Below are 15917 nucleotides of genomic sequence, written 5' to 3'. Positions count from 1 at the left end.
ATTAATTTTTTCGCCTGATTTCATTACCCACTGTTCTCATGTAAAGGAGGTCCTGTCCCATCTACATCAGAACAAACTGTTTTGTAAACTCGAGAAATTATTCCTTTCCTGGGATACATAGTCTCTGGTTCTGGATTGCAGATGGACCCGGAAAAGGCTTCTGCTATTAACAATTGGCCTCCACCGCTGAGTCTGAAAGCTGTTCCACATTTAATTGGGTTCACCAATTATTATAGGCAATTCATTAATCAGTTTTCCACAGTTATTGCTCCCATCACAGCTCTCACCCGAAGATCAGCGAACCCTAAGGTGTAGTTTCCCGAGGCCATATCAGCATTTTCCCCCTTGAAAAAAGCCTTCTTGTCTGCACCTCTCCTGACTCAAACTGACCAAGGGAAAACCTTTTTTCTAGAGGTAGGAGTCTTCTCGGTCAGGGTCGGAGCTGTTTGTTCACAGCAATCGTTCTCTAATATTCTTGGTACTTGTGGATTCTTTTTTAAAAAATCCTCCACCTCAGAACGCAACTACGCTAGTTCACCTCACCTCGCTGGTAGCTAACTGGGAGGGCCGCGAGCTGCACGTTTCTGCAGCAACCCCCAAACCCCCTTGCGCCTCCTAGCTTATATAGGTAAGACCTTCAGAGCAAGTCTGTTCATGACACTCTCCTAGCCCTGTTCATCCAAGGCCTAAAATCCCACTGATGCCTTCTCTATGCTCTCAAAAATGCAGAGCGGAGGCTTCTTTTGAGCCTGCACATGCATTAGTCCAGGACGGTAGTCATCATCGGGCCCTTACCCAAAATTTATTATGGGGCTAAGCAATGCACAATTGTGCTACTAATTGAATCTCGCCATATGTCTTCATTAGAAGTGTATTGAAGAGATATGGGGAATTGTTATATCTGTCACACTTTTAAAGTGCTACAAACAGTCATGTTTCCAGTGTAATTGCAGAGTAAAACATGGAACAGGACATACAAGTGTGTTTATTTTGTATTAAAGCAGCATGAGTCAGACACCGAACATTGTTGTGGTCTTTATATGTCGAAGGGGTCTTTTCCTTGTTAGAGACACATCTAACTCCAAAAGATGAGGAATATCAGGGGAAACTCCCATTCGTGACCCTGTGGGAAGCATTGCTTGCTTCTTGTCAAGACGGAAACTGTTGTTGACTACTTCTGTCTTCCAAATTGCTTCCCTTCTTCCATGGATAGGTTTTCTAGGAATAAGGAAAGGTATACAATTAAAATAATGCATTTTAATATGAGAAATATAATTGAGAAGTTGAATTTATATCAGCCACACTTTAACACCCGTATAGCCACATTTCTTTCCTTGCTCAAGCCCTGATTTAACATTGTACATAAGTCAAGAGCAAGCTGTGTATTGTAGACGCTAACCCCTCTGGAAGTGCAGTCTATAGAGTATTTAGACATGCTGATAAGTTATTTTTCAATATTTTAAAATATATGCATGAAAAAATAAGTAACACCAGTACTATAGCCTGGGTTGGTTACTGCTAAAGCAGGAGTAAACGAGCATTCTGCAAAAGTATGAACAGCCACTCTGATTGATTCATCACATCTGGTAGAAGAGTAGGGAGTTGAAGCAACTGGGATTGGGGAGAGGTGTGCCCTCAGAGCTTCCATCAGACCTGCTCCCTTTCCACTTCATGTAGCAAATAAGGGAATCCTTCTCCAATATCCCCATCCTCCAGTTACCTGTGAGCTTACAGTGCAGAAGTTATCCAGTGCTGTATTCAACTCTATGGGACAGAATAAGATGGACTAAGTCCTCCTGTATAACAAGATTACAGCACAATAACCGATGGTTACTGGTGAAGGGACCATCTTAAAGAGACAGTAGGGTCAATTGGCAGTTTAGTTTGGTGTATGGTCCCGGTGATGGGACAGTGGGGAAAGATATGGAAAGCAGTCATCAGTCTCATGGTGGTGCAGATGCCCAGGTGATGCAAAGCCCAGGTATTGCAGAAGCCCAGGTATTGCAGAGGGCCTGGTTATTTTGAGGTATAGACCAGGTGTTGGGGAGTGTGGAGAAACATGGAAAGCAGGGCCTAAGCTGCAGGTTAGCATATGGAGGATCAAGGCCAAAGGACAGTGACCAGTACACAGGTCCAAATAGGTGTCGAGGCTGTGGGTCCTCCACAGAGTGCAAGGAGGGCTATCATTGTCTCCAGGTCAGAGCAGTGTCAAAATCACTGGGTCTCCTGTGGATAAGGGGATGTAACCTAGTAAGAAGCAGATGAACCATGAAGGGGCCAGCAGAAACACCACAGAGTTGTATTCAGCTTGTAAGATGCTAGGACGTGTAGCTGATGAGTAGGCTTCAAGAAAGTTAATTCACCATGGAGTCGCCCAATAGACCATGCGGGGAGTGAAATATTTGGTTGAATGTCCAAGCACCATGGATGAGGCTGGGCAAGAACCAACTGTAGAGTTAGCTCAACACCCATGACTACAGATTGGTGCAGTGGCAGTGTAAGCCTCAGCAATGGGTGGCAATGCAGGTGTGGGAGTGCTTTGGTGGTGGAGGTGCCAGAATGAGGTCCCAAGTAAGCCTTGGGAATGCACTCACCCTTTTCACAAGAAAGTCGAGCACTAGCTCCAGAGCCAGCAGTGGTCGTGGGGAGGCAGAGAACCAATATGGAGGCCAGGAGGCAGCAAGAGAAGTATTGTGGAGCGAGCAAATACAGCCATGACACCAAGCAGTGGAGAGAATATGGCCACAGCCGTTTATTAGGAAAGCTTGCATTATTAACCTAAAGGGGAAGGGTGTACCTGGCAACAATTCGCCTACATATTCCATATAATACAAAATCACACATTTACAGTGCCCAATTCACTTGCCCCTCAAAACTCCTGGAGACAATCCAAAACCAGGCAATAATAACTCAATATCCATTGGCTGAGAACCCTTCCATCTCTCTCTCATTGCAGCCCCCTTCCATGTATCTCTCATTGCAGCCCCCTTCATGTGTCTCTCATTGCAGCCCACTCCACGTCTCTCTCATTGCAGCCCCCTTCCATGTCTCTCTCATTGCAGCCCCATCCATGTCTCCCTCATTGCAGCCCCCTCCATGTCTCTCTCTTTGCAGCCCCATCCATGTCTCTCTCATTGCAGCCCCCTCCATATCTTTCTTATTGCAGTCCCCTCCATGTCTTTCTCCTTGAAGCCCCCTCCAAGTCTCTCTCATTGCAGACCCCTCCATATGTCTCTCATTGCAGCCCCTCCATGTCTCTCTCATTGCAGTCCCCTCCAAGTCTCTCTCATTGCAGACCCCTCCATGTGTCTCTCATTGCAGCCCCTCCATGTCTCTCTCATTGCAGCCCCCTCCATGTCTCTCTCATTGCAGTCCCCTCCATGTCTTTCTCATTGCAGCCCCCTCCATGTCTCTCTCATTGCAGACCCCTCCATTTGTCTCTCATTGCAGCCTACTCCATGTCTCTCTCATTGCAGACCCCTCCATGTGTCTCTCATTGCAGCCCCTCCATGTCTCTTATTACAGCCCCCTCCATGTGTCTCTCATTGCAGACCTCTCCATGTGTCTCTCATTGCAGTCCCCTCCATGTCTCTCTCATTGCAGTCTCCTCCATGTCTCGCTCATTGCAGTCCCCTCCATGTCTCTCTCATTGCAGTCCCCTCCATGTCTCGCTCATTGCAGTCCCCTCCATGTCTCTCTCATTGCAGCCCCCTCCATGTCTCTCTCATTGCAGCCCCTCCATGTCTCTCTCATTGTAGCCCCTCCATGTCTCTCTCATTGCAGTCCCCATCCCAAAGCTCTCATTTCAGTTCCATTCCAATAGCTTATATTGCAGCCCACTCCCTATAGCTCTTATTGGAGCTCCCCCTTATAGTTCCTATCGCAGCTCCCACACTAAAGCTCTCATAACAGTCCCCAACCTATAGCCTTCATTGCAGCCTACTCCCTATAGCCATCATTGCAGCCCACTCCCTATAGCCCTCATTGCATCAATCTTACTTACCTTTAGTTGTGTCCTCTGTTCTGACACTCCACTGCATACTCCTTGCTGAATACACTTCCTCTCTGAGCCCTGTTTTGTGGGGCTGTTTGACTTCTCGGAATGCTCAGGCAATTCTCTGAGGAGTCTGTGAAGTAAGTTTAGCTTTATGCAACTAAAATTGAAATTGCATAAGGCTAGTTACTGACTGCCCCCTTCCCTCGCCTTAAACCACACATGAATGTGTGATGATGGGACAGACATATCTGTTATTTGCTGCTCCTATTGTTGTGGTTTTATAGCTATGTATAGTGTTTTACTTAAATTAATACGAAGAACAAACCTGACTGATTTGTATCCTAAAATACATTAATTTGTGAGACACATAATGTTGTAGGGCACAGGGCCTATAGGAGTCGGGACTGGAGAGGAGTTGAGACTGGAGAGGGGGAGAAGTCGAGACTGGAGAGGGAGAGGAGTTGGGATCTGCCCCTGAGTCCCATTTTATCCAGGGACAACCAATAAGCCTTCTTTCCTTAAACGCAACACAGGCTGTGGCACACACAACAAAATCGATGGAAGATGATGAGTGCATGAATTAAAGTTTTTGCAGTGTCTTGTGTGAGATACGTCATGTTGCTAGGCAACGGGGCGCTTCCGCTCTCACCTGCCAGGCCCGGCGCTAGGGGCACATGCGCCTCTGTTTCCAGGGCAACAAGACAGGGTGAGGCTGTTATAACTATTGAATTTAAATAGGACAAAAGTTCATGAGTGTTAACTAGAGATGAGTGAAGTATTGAAGGAGCAATGTGGACAGAGGTGTGTGTTGCAGGAAGGGTGAAGGAGGATATAGTTCTAAAGATGATGCCATGAAAGAAAAGCAAGAAAAATTATTTAGCAAACATTGGTGCTTAGAAGGAAAATAGCAACATATGCAGGAATTAAAAGAATTACCTAGTTGTAATGTCCTGTGCAATCAGAAGTAGCAGAGTAAAGATGCAGCAGATGTAGATTATTTCTAGAGGTCTTCAATTATTGTTCAATGTTTGTGCAACTGTCTTGTTTAACTGTATTTTCTGAACACTTTGGGGTATATTTATGAACGAGCGTTTAATATGAAAGATACTTTTCAATTCTCATCATATAGATGAGGATTGAAAGTTATCTTATATTTACTAAAAAAAACAACACAGGAAAAGTTACCTGACACTTCCTATTCTCCTGCGGTCCTTGATGTTCTTCGTCATCTTTTTAATCATTCTGTGCATGCGCCGACCGCAAAACCCGCGCATGCGCACAGAGCAGCCTAGTGTATAGCGAAGAAAGAAAAATTAGCATGTCACAGAGAGGGATCACATGATCCCTTCACACATGCGCTGTACAACTCTGCTCTTCGGAGCAGGGGCCAAAATTACATATATACATGTGTATGTATGTGTGTGTGTATATATATATATATATATATATATATATATATATATATACAAGTTAACCCGTGCATGATACTCATGCATTCTAGTCAAATCAAGCTACTTAAGGTGTTAAAAAGGTTCTTGTCATGCATTTGGGCCTAGCCCAGGCCTCCTCAGGAGAAGAGCGTTACTTCCCGACGCAAGCGCCCTTTTTTAACGTGGTTTTGTCCACATGTCACCACCTCATCATTTTTCTCCATCACCTCATCTTTCATCTTCATCACCACATCCTTCATCAAGCTACTTAAGGTGTTAAAAATTCCCCACTGTCACCCCCGGCAACCACCAACCACTCCCAACTGTCACTTCTCCTTCAAGAAATATATAGGTCAGTGTATAACTCTGCCCAGCAGGTGGCGCTGCAGCTTGGGTTTTTTTTTCCCACACACGCCACTAGGCATTTATATAGTAGATATATATATATATATATATATATATATATATATTTGATATATAGATATAGATTGATATATATATATATATATATATATATATATATATATATATATATCAAACAGCTAGTCCTGCCACTTAACCCCGTACAATTATACCCTGTTATATCATGTTCCTTGGGTTAATTTATAATTTCTCCACCTCAGTTAGTGATATCAGCTGATGTTCTTATTCCTCAGTTCATTTAGTTTGCTGATGAAAGATGCACTGTAAATCATAAGAGCAGTGAATAGCTTGTCTCACAGTCTTTGTCGCCCCTAGGCACTACTGCCTAATGCATAGTTTTGTAAAGCAGTACGTTTTAATAAAAAGGACTATAACCTCAAGCATTTCTTTACTTCAGGCCTGGCCAACCTGTGGTTCACCAGGTGTTGTGAAACTACAAGCCCCAGCATGCTTTGCCAATAGAAAGCCAGTCTATAGCTGGCAGGGCATGCTGGGACTTGTAGTTTCACAACACCTGGAGAGCCACATGTTGGCCAGCCCTGCTTTACTTAATTGTGCCTATCCTGGATGAGTATATATGCTAGACATAGTTATAGGCTTCGCCTCTGTGCAGGCAGGGGCAAACGCAGGATTTGTAGAGGGGGGTTTCCACACCACACCGCCAGTGGGCGTGACAAGCATGCATGGGGGCGTGGCTATAATTTTAGACAGTGCTTGGCTGCTCTTCAACTCTTCCTATCCCATAATATACATGGGCAATGCTGCGTGCACTACTTTTCAAGCAGAGCCGTGTGAAGTGGGGGCAGGGTCCAGCCACCTCAATTATACAGTGTCCCAGGCTTGGATGGGGGGTTTCCAGGCACTAGGAAACACCCCCCCCCCTTGGTTTGCCTATGGCAGGCTATGAGCAAATTCAGAGGATTGTGCCTGTCACCTCTTGTCTGCTCTCTATCACAGTTTCCATCTACTTCCATCCTTGACCATGCATCCAGTGATGCCACATTCCACGCAGATACTGTACCACATATCCATTGCCACTAAGCCATGAGCCAACCTATTGTATTCAGAGGACATAAGGAGACAGAATAGATATAGGAAGACAAAAAAGGTTTAGGGGCAGCACAGTGGCCTAGTGGTAAGCACTTCTGCCTCACAGCACTGTGGTCATGAGTTCAATTCCCGACCATGGCCTTATTTGTGTGGAGTTTGCATGTTCTCCCTGTGTTTGCGTGGGTTTCCTCCGGGTGCTCCGGTTTCCGCCCACACTACAAAAACATACTGGTAGGTTAATTGGCTGCTATCAAAATTGACCCTAGTCTCTCCCTCTCTGTCTGTCTGTGTGTGAGTGTGTGTCTATATTAGCGAATTTAGACTGTAAGCTCCAATGGGGCAGGGACTGATGTGAATGAGTTCTCTGTACAGCGCTGTGGAATTAGTGGTGCTATATAAATAAATGATGATGATGATTATAGGGGTAAGAGAAGTCAAGCAAAGGCAACTCTATTGTATGATCACAATAAAATAAAATAGGCCCTGTAGCAAGAATATCTTAATACAGTCATTGTTTAAAGTTTACTATGCACAAATAAAAGAGACAAACATGATATAGGGTTAGTCTGTTTAACCTGAAGATTTGGAGGAAGCTTGTGGTGGTGGTTTCTGTAGAGTATTGAGACATCATCTGGCCTGACCTGCGTGGGCAAGAAGTCCACTTACTGAGCCTGTCATTAAATGAACGTTGAACTTGTTCTTCCTTGCACTGTCCTATTTGCAACAGTTGGCAAGGACAGGAAAGGTTAATTTTCCACTTCATCTTTAGCTACAATGAAAATATATGTAAAAAAGTTATTGTGTGAAGAATTGCGTATTTTCATAAATGTATGTACCAATTCCAGTAAGCAATTTTTCTTTTCTTAAATCTTACATTCTGAAATCTAATGAACAATCATGCATTAGTCGTGTGCGACATTCATGGTCTACAGGTTTACACATGAAGTTTATTAGTGATGATGTTTCAATGTGAATACAAATGATAAAGTGCCTGAAAGTGAAGTGTCTGCTGTACAGAGCAATACTCATACATGGCTCTAACCCATAGTTGCCTACACTCTTGGAATGCCCGGGAGACTCCCGAAAATTTGAGAGTCCTCCAGGACTCCCGAGAGAGCAGGGCAGCCTCCCGGATCCCAGCCAGTTCATTAAATTGAACGGCAGGGGCGGGGCTTAGCGTCACAATTGATGCGTCATCGCGGCCACGCCCCCTGCTGGTATAGGCCAAACTGATAATGACAGCTTAGGGGCAGTGCCAAATTTTGTTAATTATTGAGCCCGCCCCCACTCGTCCACCTGCCTCCCGGAAGAAGAATGTACAATGTTGGAAAGTATGTTCTAACCGTCTATCACAAGGTGGATAGATAGCCTCGCTGGTCTATACAGTTGTCCAGGTTGTTGACATAGTTCAGCCATGGGATTATTGTCCCGACTGCCAGGACAGTATGCAGGTGTGCATGCTGGGGCAGCCTAGCACTTCAAAAGGAATGGGTTAGTCCTTAGTTAGCTGAGTAGAGACAGGAAAAAAGTTGAGACCCCTGGAAGGCATACAGCATGACTCCTCCTGGCCATGGCAGCCAACAGGAAGAGGTTAATCCTGAATCAAAAGCACCAGGCACAACTTTGAGGGAATACAGCATGCCCAATATTACATGGTCATGTCTCAGCGTGGTGTGACCTTTCCAGCTGTGCACCTCCGCCTCACACTGCCACAATTTGCACAGTGTTAGGAGGTATGCAATAATGTGATCAAAACCTAGTCAAACTCATCTTAACAATACAAAGATGATATGCAAGTAATCCTTACATTTATCTGACTTTTTCATAATTTGAATAACTGTTTCTTCAATAGCATTTTGAATACATGCATAATTTCCTTTCAGACCAAATGTAAATGTATATATCCATTGCATTTTTTTTTCTTTGTCTGCTTTTGCTGCAATACCTTTTATAGCACTGTTGAACTACTGGATTGCTGTTTGTATTGTTCACATAATCTGTGACTCACAGGAATGGTTTTATCATTCAGTCTGTGAACTTTGTCTTTCTCAGATACATTTATGGCACAGTGTCAGCCCTGATTCATTGTACACACACCTTCCATTATATCACACCTGGAGGAAGGGATATTTGTATTGTGACAGGGCCAGCATCTTACCTCAGGTTACTTCATCAACTTAATTTCAATGTAGTCTGTTGCAGACTGTTTGTACCCACCACTCTAAGGACTGTGTGACTTTGGTTTTGTTTGCACCATTGACTGGTGAAAAATGAAGCATTGATCCCTAAGGCTACTAATTGCCCATACTAATTCAGTGCTGACCACAGGATGCTGCCATGCTACACTCTATCACCTGTCACCAGCACATCCTAGAGTACAGCCAATTGTAATACTCACCTCTGCTCACGCTGCCGGCAGCCTGTCACTTCCGGGTGGCGGCAGCGCCGATCATGTGACCCCTGGCGGAGAATTCAAATTCCGCTTGTCAGAGCAACAAGTTGCGTCCCTGACTCCTGCTCCCTATCTTCTAGCTCCCTGTGTCTCCCTGTGTTCTCCTGCATCTCCAGAGCTTTTCCTGTGTACCAGACCCGGCTCAGACCTCACTACTCTCTCCTTGGATTCTCCTTTGGCATGACGGACATCTGCTAACGTGTACCAGACCCGGCTCGGCCCTCACTACTCTTTTTGGATTCTCCTTTGGCGTGATGGACATCTGCTAACGTGTACCAGACCCGGCTGTGCCTCACCAACCTCTGGAAGGATCCTCACTGCACATTGGACCCTGCCTTGGGTACTGTTTCCGTATTGCCTTGCTGCTAGTCTATCCATTCCTCCCATCTATAAGCTCAGTAGGGGCCGCAACCTGCAGTTTCTCAGCAGCCAAGTCCATCCTGCCTTGCATTAGTTCTTGGTGAAGACCTGAGAGGCTGTTAGACTCCGCACCCTAAAGAGCTGGTGCCAATATTGACTGAAGGACTTCCCTGAGCATAACACCAATGTCATAAACATTCTGAAGGTGGTGATGGTGAAGTAACACAGTAGTAATTAGAAGACAATTAAAATATTCCCCTGATCTCAGAAATGTTTGACATATAAACTGAGAGTTGGATTGCAGAAATGCCCCATATTTAATTTGTTATATTGTTTTAAACTAGATTACTTTGGCAATATTATATTTTAATATATGTTAGTTAAATACCTTTTTAAATAGCAAAAACATTGTGCTCAGGCATTTGTTGCGCTCCTGCTCTATGCAAGTCTGCCTATTTGTCCAACGCTGGAGGATCTTTCTGTGGTACTCATCAAGTTTACGCAAGAAGACACACAAGTTCTCTCTCTCATGCTCCTTCCCAAGCTGAGTTGCTCTGGAGAGACGTGAGATTAGGTTCTCCCTATAAGAGAAGGGAAAGATTCTGTAGATAATTTCATAAGGGTCTTTGTCTTTTTTAAAGTAGGTCGAACATAAAATAACTCAACATATGACCATGGCCTTATCTGTGTGGAGTTTGTATGTTCTCCCTGTGTTTGCGTGGGTTTCCTCTGGGCATTCCGGTTTCCTCCCACACTCCAAAAACATACTAGTATGTTAATTGGCTTCTATCAAATTGACCCTAGTCTGTGTGTGTGTGTGTGTGTGTGTGTGTGTGTGTGTGTATATTAGGGAATTTAGACTGTAAGCTACAATGGGGCAGGGACTGATGTGAGTGCGTTCTTTGTACATCGCTGCAGAATTAGTGGTACTATATAAAGAAATGATGATGATGATGATAAATTAGAATACTGCTAAATCTGTAAGTGTTTTTATTATAGCCTAGACTTATGAAAAGTTTGACTGACATATGTATGGTAGTATAGCTGTACAGCTATTTGCTAATCCAAACAGCATCAGTCAAAGCAAAACATCAAAGGTCAAACGTTAGGTTACACAGTCCAACAAACAAAATTTTTTTAGTTGCTAAGGATATTTGAACAATTTTAGGGTATTTTGTGATTGCTGAATTCAAAAATGAAAGTATTTTTTAATTGACTTTAGTTCTTGAGATAATGGATACCCTCAATTAATAGGAAACTAACATAACATGTGTATATGAGAATCTTACAGAACATTCTAGAAGGTGAGACATGTGAATATTCTAGGTGTTCACTCCGCGATCACTCTAGAATATTCCCCCTCCGTATATAAGTGATTGATCAATCAACCAACAGTAAGTTGACAGTTGGCAGTTGAGCGTCTATTGTGTTTTCCTTGTTTCTCATCAGTGCAATATATTTGCACACATCTAATGAGTGTAAATAAGTCAAGTTGTATATGGAGTGGTTGTAGTGACAATTTGCATTTACAGAGTGTTTTAAGTAAGAATAAAGTCAATTAACGATAAAATGAGTTTTATCTACAATGCCCACGTGACAATATCATATTAACTAAACTTTATTTTTATTAGTGGGTTTTTTTCAGAGAAGTAGGAGTTCTTCACGAAGAGGCTGCTTAAACAATTCTAATGCATTCTGCTACATTTGTGGCGAATACTCTGCAAAAACAAAGAAAAAACATTACATACTTTGTAAAGTCAACTTATCTTCAGTATCTTGGTGTGGTGTGGCGCCTGGAGCCCAAGTCTTGGGCACCCCATTAGCTTTGGAAAACCTGTGTAGAATGCTGACGACAGCGGAAAAATTGAGAACGGAAAAGTTTGAACTTCGGTGTGCCTATGGTATGGTGGGAGCCTAAAACCACCACAATTGCTCTTTTTGTGTGGTCAATGTGGAAGGTTTCAATCGATACAATAAACTCAAGTTTCAAGATTACTTCCAATACATTTGTAAATCATTCGCTGGACTAAGTGTAGAAAAATTAAAAGCTGGAATCTTTGATGGCCCTCGTGTTTGTAAACTTATCAAGGATTCTAATTTCACAACATTTATGAATGGTGTTGAAGCTTCTGCCTTAAACAGCATTTTGCTATGCATTAATTGTAATTATCTAAATCAGCTTACTATGTTTATCTGTTATTATACAGAATAAAATACCATTATGTATACCATATACCATATGCAATTTGTAAGTAGGCTCTGCCTGACCATTACAGTTTTAGCATGTTTATGTTTTTCAATGGCTTAACAATTATATAAAAATTTGAGCCAATCTAGCAAAACCAATGTCATATTCAGAATCAGCACCAAACAGATACTCTAAAATCATTCTATTATGACTGGCAATAAAATGTGTGTTGACCAGTGTTCTAATTTCAGCAAACTGTTTGAACAAGTGTAGAGAAGCTCCAGCCAGTCGTGGTTCAGTTCTCAAACAGGTTCGACAAATCGGTTCAAAACTTGAAAATTCTTTGAATTAAAAAATTGAAAATGTCGAACAGATTTGAACATGTTTAAGCCTGTTCCACCACGTTCAAGCCTGTTTAACAGAAACTGCAAATTGCAAACGAGAACTGTGAACAGGGAACGCTAATCGCAAAATTGGAACTGCAAGTTCAAGTCGGGGTCCACAGTAAATTATACCATATCAGTCTGGTGAAAGAATTTTGAGCATCTCTACACACATCTTTTACATTTATATAGAACCCAAAATATCTTAAAATGGGACCAGCTCATTTTGTTCATTTGACAAAGTTTTTGTACATTGAACCCCTTTGTCTGGTTGCTAAGTTTATCTTAGTTGTCTTACCCACTAAGGCAGTATATATAATACAGTCACCAGTTGTTAATTCTCATTATAATGAAAAGAATCAAAAGCTTAATTTTCTGTACCTCACTTTTTGTATCATTTGGGAAGATGTGTATTTGCGAAACAGGTTTCCCAGGCGTGTAAGGTCCATTTCAAATGCTTGAAGGATAAGGTCTGTAGCATGTGACTGAAGCTGTGGAGATATAATCCTCTTCAGTTTAGCCTTTTTCAGAATGTCTAGGTTAGTTCTCTGAGCCCTTACATCTATGTAATACTGCTCATCTTCTTCCCCATTCTCTGCAGACAGAACTATCCTCTGTCTTGGACTCTGCTTTGTTCTCAACGCCTCTGGAGATGATAAAACTAGTTTTTCTGACTGTGACTTTAGATCATGAACAAGATGCTTTGGATAAAAATGATCCTCCTTTGAATACTGCGGTGGATCCTTATCGAATATCTGTTTAGCAGGTGTGTGCTTGTATATAAGATCCATGTCTTCCTCATCTTCTTCATAGATATCACGTCTCCCAGCTGGATGTCTGTCCATTATAGCATCTGTATATTTCTTCTCCGTTCCCCCAGACTTTATATCTCCAGGAAATACTAATTCCTTCAGCAGCCTTTTTGGAAAAGTTTCACCTCTTAAAAACTCATTTTTGTCTTTATAATCATCAGGTTGAGAATATTGCTCTTGAGATCCTCCATCTTTTGTAAAGTGAATGCTGCTCTGTGGATGCTCAGAGTGTTGTATATCACTTTGACCAGTTTGTACATACTTGTCTTTTGTGAACATTTTTGTTAGCGCCTCTGGTTGTAGATGGGATATATGTAGTTCTTTTAATTCAGAAACAAATACCATTGCTTCAGCATCTGAAGGCTCTTGTTTCATGTTTCGTAATGATGTTCCCTGTAATGTTCCTTCTTTTACTTTCAACATAGTATCATCAATTTTTGTCTCAGTTACCTTATACAAACCCTGACTATCTGGGTCCAGATGTTGAAACGTTTCCTTTTTTTGGATCATCTTTTGGGTCAGATCAATTGAAGCAGATTTTTGATCCAGGAGATAGTTGATGTCCTGCGGAAATGCTTCACCTGCCCTCCCAGTATCTGTTTTATCTGTACTAGCTTGTTCACTGGGGTACAGTACTGCAGTCATGGGCTGCTCTTGTACTGTAGGTATGATGACAGTTTTATCATGGTGTTCCTGGACTGTGGGTATGGGCACAGTTTGTTCATAGTCTTCTTGCACTGTAGGTATGGGCATAGCTTGTTCATAGTGATCTTGCACTGTAGGTATGGGCATAGTTTGTACATAGCGGTCTTGCACTGTAGGTATGGGCACAGTTTGTTCACAGTGTTCTTGCACTGTAGGTATGGGCACAGTTTGTTCATAATGATCTTGCACTGTAGGTATGGGCATAGCTTGTTCATAGTGATCTTGCCCTGTAGGTATGGGCATAGCTTGTTCATAGTGATCTTGCTCTGTAGGTATGGGCATAGCTTGTTCATATTGATCTTGCACTGTAGGTATGGGCAGAGTTTGTTCATAGTGTTCTTGAACTGTAGGTATGGGCACAGTTTGTTCATAGTGTTCTTGCACTGTAGGTATGGGCACGGTTTGTTCATAGTGATCTTGCCCTGTAGGTATGGGCACAGTTTGTTCATAGTGTTCTTGCACTGTAGGTATGGGCATAGTTTGTACATAGCGGTCTTGCACTGTAGGTATGGGCACAGTTTGTTCATAGTGTTCTTGCACTGTAGGTATGGGCACGGTTTGTTCATAGTGATCTTGCCCTTTAGGTATGGGCACTGTTTGTTCATAGTGTTCTTGCACTGTAGGTATGGGCACAGTTTGTTCATAGTGATCTTGTGTAGGTATGGGCACAGTTTGTTCATAGTAATCTTGTGTAGGTATGGGCACAGTTTGTTCATAGTGTTCTTGCACTGTAGCTATGGGCACAGTTTGTTCATAGTGATCTTGCACTGTAGGTATGGGCACAGTTTGTTCATAGTGATCTTGCACTTTAGGTATGGACACAGTTTGTTCATAATGTTCTTGCACTGTAGGTATGGACACAGTTTGTTCATAGTGATCTTGCACTGTAGGTATGGACACAGTTTGTTCATAATGTTCTTGCACTGTAGGTATGGACACAGTTTGTTCATAGTGATCTTGCACTGTAGGTATGGACACAGTTTGTTCATAATGTTCTTGCACTGTAGGTATGGACACAGTTTGTTCATAGTGATCTTGCACTGTAGGTATGGGCACAGTTTGTTCATAGTGATCTTGCACTGTAGGTATGGGCACAGTTTGTTCATAGTGATCTTGCACTGTAGGTATGGGCACAGTTTGTTCATAGTGTTCTTGCATTGTAGGTATGGGCACAGTTTGTTTATAGTGATCGTGCACTGTAGGTATGGGCACGGTTTGTGCATAGTTTTCTTGCACTGTAGGTATGGGCACAGTTTGTACATAGTTTTCTTGCACTGTAGGTACGGGCATAGTTTGTACATAGTGTTCTTGCACTGTTGGTATGTTGACAGTTTGTACATAACGATCTTGCACTGTTGGTATGGCGACAGTTTGTATATGGTGTTTTTGCACTGCAGCTAAGGGCACAGTTTGTTCATAGTGTTCCTGGACTGTAGGTATGGGCTGTAACTTAATAAACTCATTTTCAGTAAGATGAATAGTATCTTGGATGCTATGTCCAAGTTTTTCTTCTTCTATCTGACTCTCTATTATATCTTCATGTTTTGTGTCTCCTGGAATCTTTGAGTGACTTTGATGACCAAAAGATCTGGTACTAACTTGTAGAAATGGAGAGGCAAATATATTTACTACCTGATCTCGTTCATGGAGTACTGTTGTAATTTTGCTTTGCACATTTCCATGAGTCTCATGTTTTTGTGATGCCTTTTGGGATCCTAAACTTTGCATATTGCCCTTTTCAATTCTACAGTCTGCTGGGAGAGTGTAATCATCTGTAATCTGTCCTGTTGCACTCATCTTGCCTGGAGCCTGCGTCCCAATGTCAGCACAGGGCACCCTGTCACACTGCTGGGATCTGTCTACTTGTCTTGGTGCATCCTTATTTAATTGACCTATCAAGGGTGCACTGACAAACTGGCTACACCCGAATATGGCTTCTATAACACGTAAATGCTTTTCCAAACCTGTAATGTTTACTTGGGTATTTCTGAGTTCAGTGGAAAGACTTGAATACTGATCCTTAAGTTCCAACTCATGTGTTTCCCTGGCTTTAATTTTGCTTTCCATATGATGTAACTCCTTGCTGCGTATATGGTAGGCTTGGGATAAGTTACTGA

At 42.5% G+C, this 15917-nt stretch overlaps 1 protein-coding gene across 2 annotated transcripts; it reads right to left on the bottom strand.

The window, feature by feature from the left end:
• Positions 1 to 969: 969 nt before the first annotated feature.
• On the bottom strand, positions 970 to 15541 carry FAM186A (family with sequence similarity 186 member A). Of its 2 annotated transcripts, XM_075197972.1 has the most exons (4): positions 12665 to 15541; positions 10101 to 10293; positions 7476 to 7669; positions 970 to 1218 (listed from the first exon to the last, which is right to left on the bottom strand). In XM_075197972.1, the coding sequence occupies exons 1-4, from the start codon at positions 15526 to 15528 to the stop codon at positions 1011 to 1013; spliced, it is 3459 nt and encodes a 1152-aa protein (XP_075054073.1). In that variant the 5' UTR covers positions 15529 to 15541; the 3' UTR covers positions 970 to 1010. The 2 variants fall into 2 exon arrangements, with proteins under 2 accessions (XP_075054073.1, XP_075054074.1); XM_075197973.1 differs by lacking the exon at positions 7476 to 7669.
• Between the last annotated feature and the right edge of the window lie 376 nt (positions 15542 to 15917).

This window comes from Mixophyes fleayi, chromosome 2 (assembly GCF_038048845.1).
Source record: "Mixophyes fleayi isolate aMixFle1 chromosome 2, aMixFle1.hap1, whole genome shotgun sequence".
Taxonomy (NCBI): Eukaryota; Metazoa; Chordata; class Amphibia; order Anura; family Limnodynastidae; genus Mixophyes; species Mixophyes fleayi.
This window is presented reverse-complemented; position numbering and strand designations above follow the sequence as displayed.

Excerpts from the sequence above, each read along its gene's own strand:
- FAM186A (XM_075197972.1), bottom strand. The coding sequence starts at position 15,528 with ATGCAAAGTTTAGGATCCCAAAAGGCATCACAAAAACATGAGACTCAT. Across the intron at positions 10,294-12,664 it reads CAAATGATACAAAAAGTGAG|GGAGAACCTAATCTCACGTC; the intron begins GTACAGAAAATT and ends CTTCTCTTATAG. Across the intron at positions 7,670-10,100 it reads TGTTTTTGCTATTTAAAAAG|CTAAAGATGAAGTGGAAAAT; the intron begins GTATTTAACTAA and ends TTTTCATTGTAG.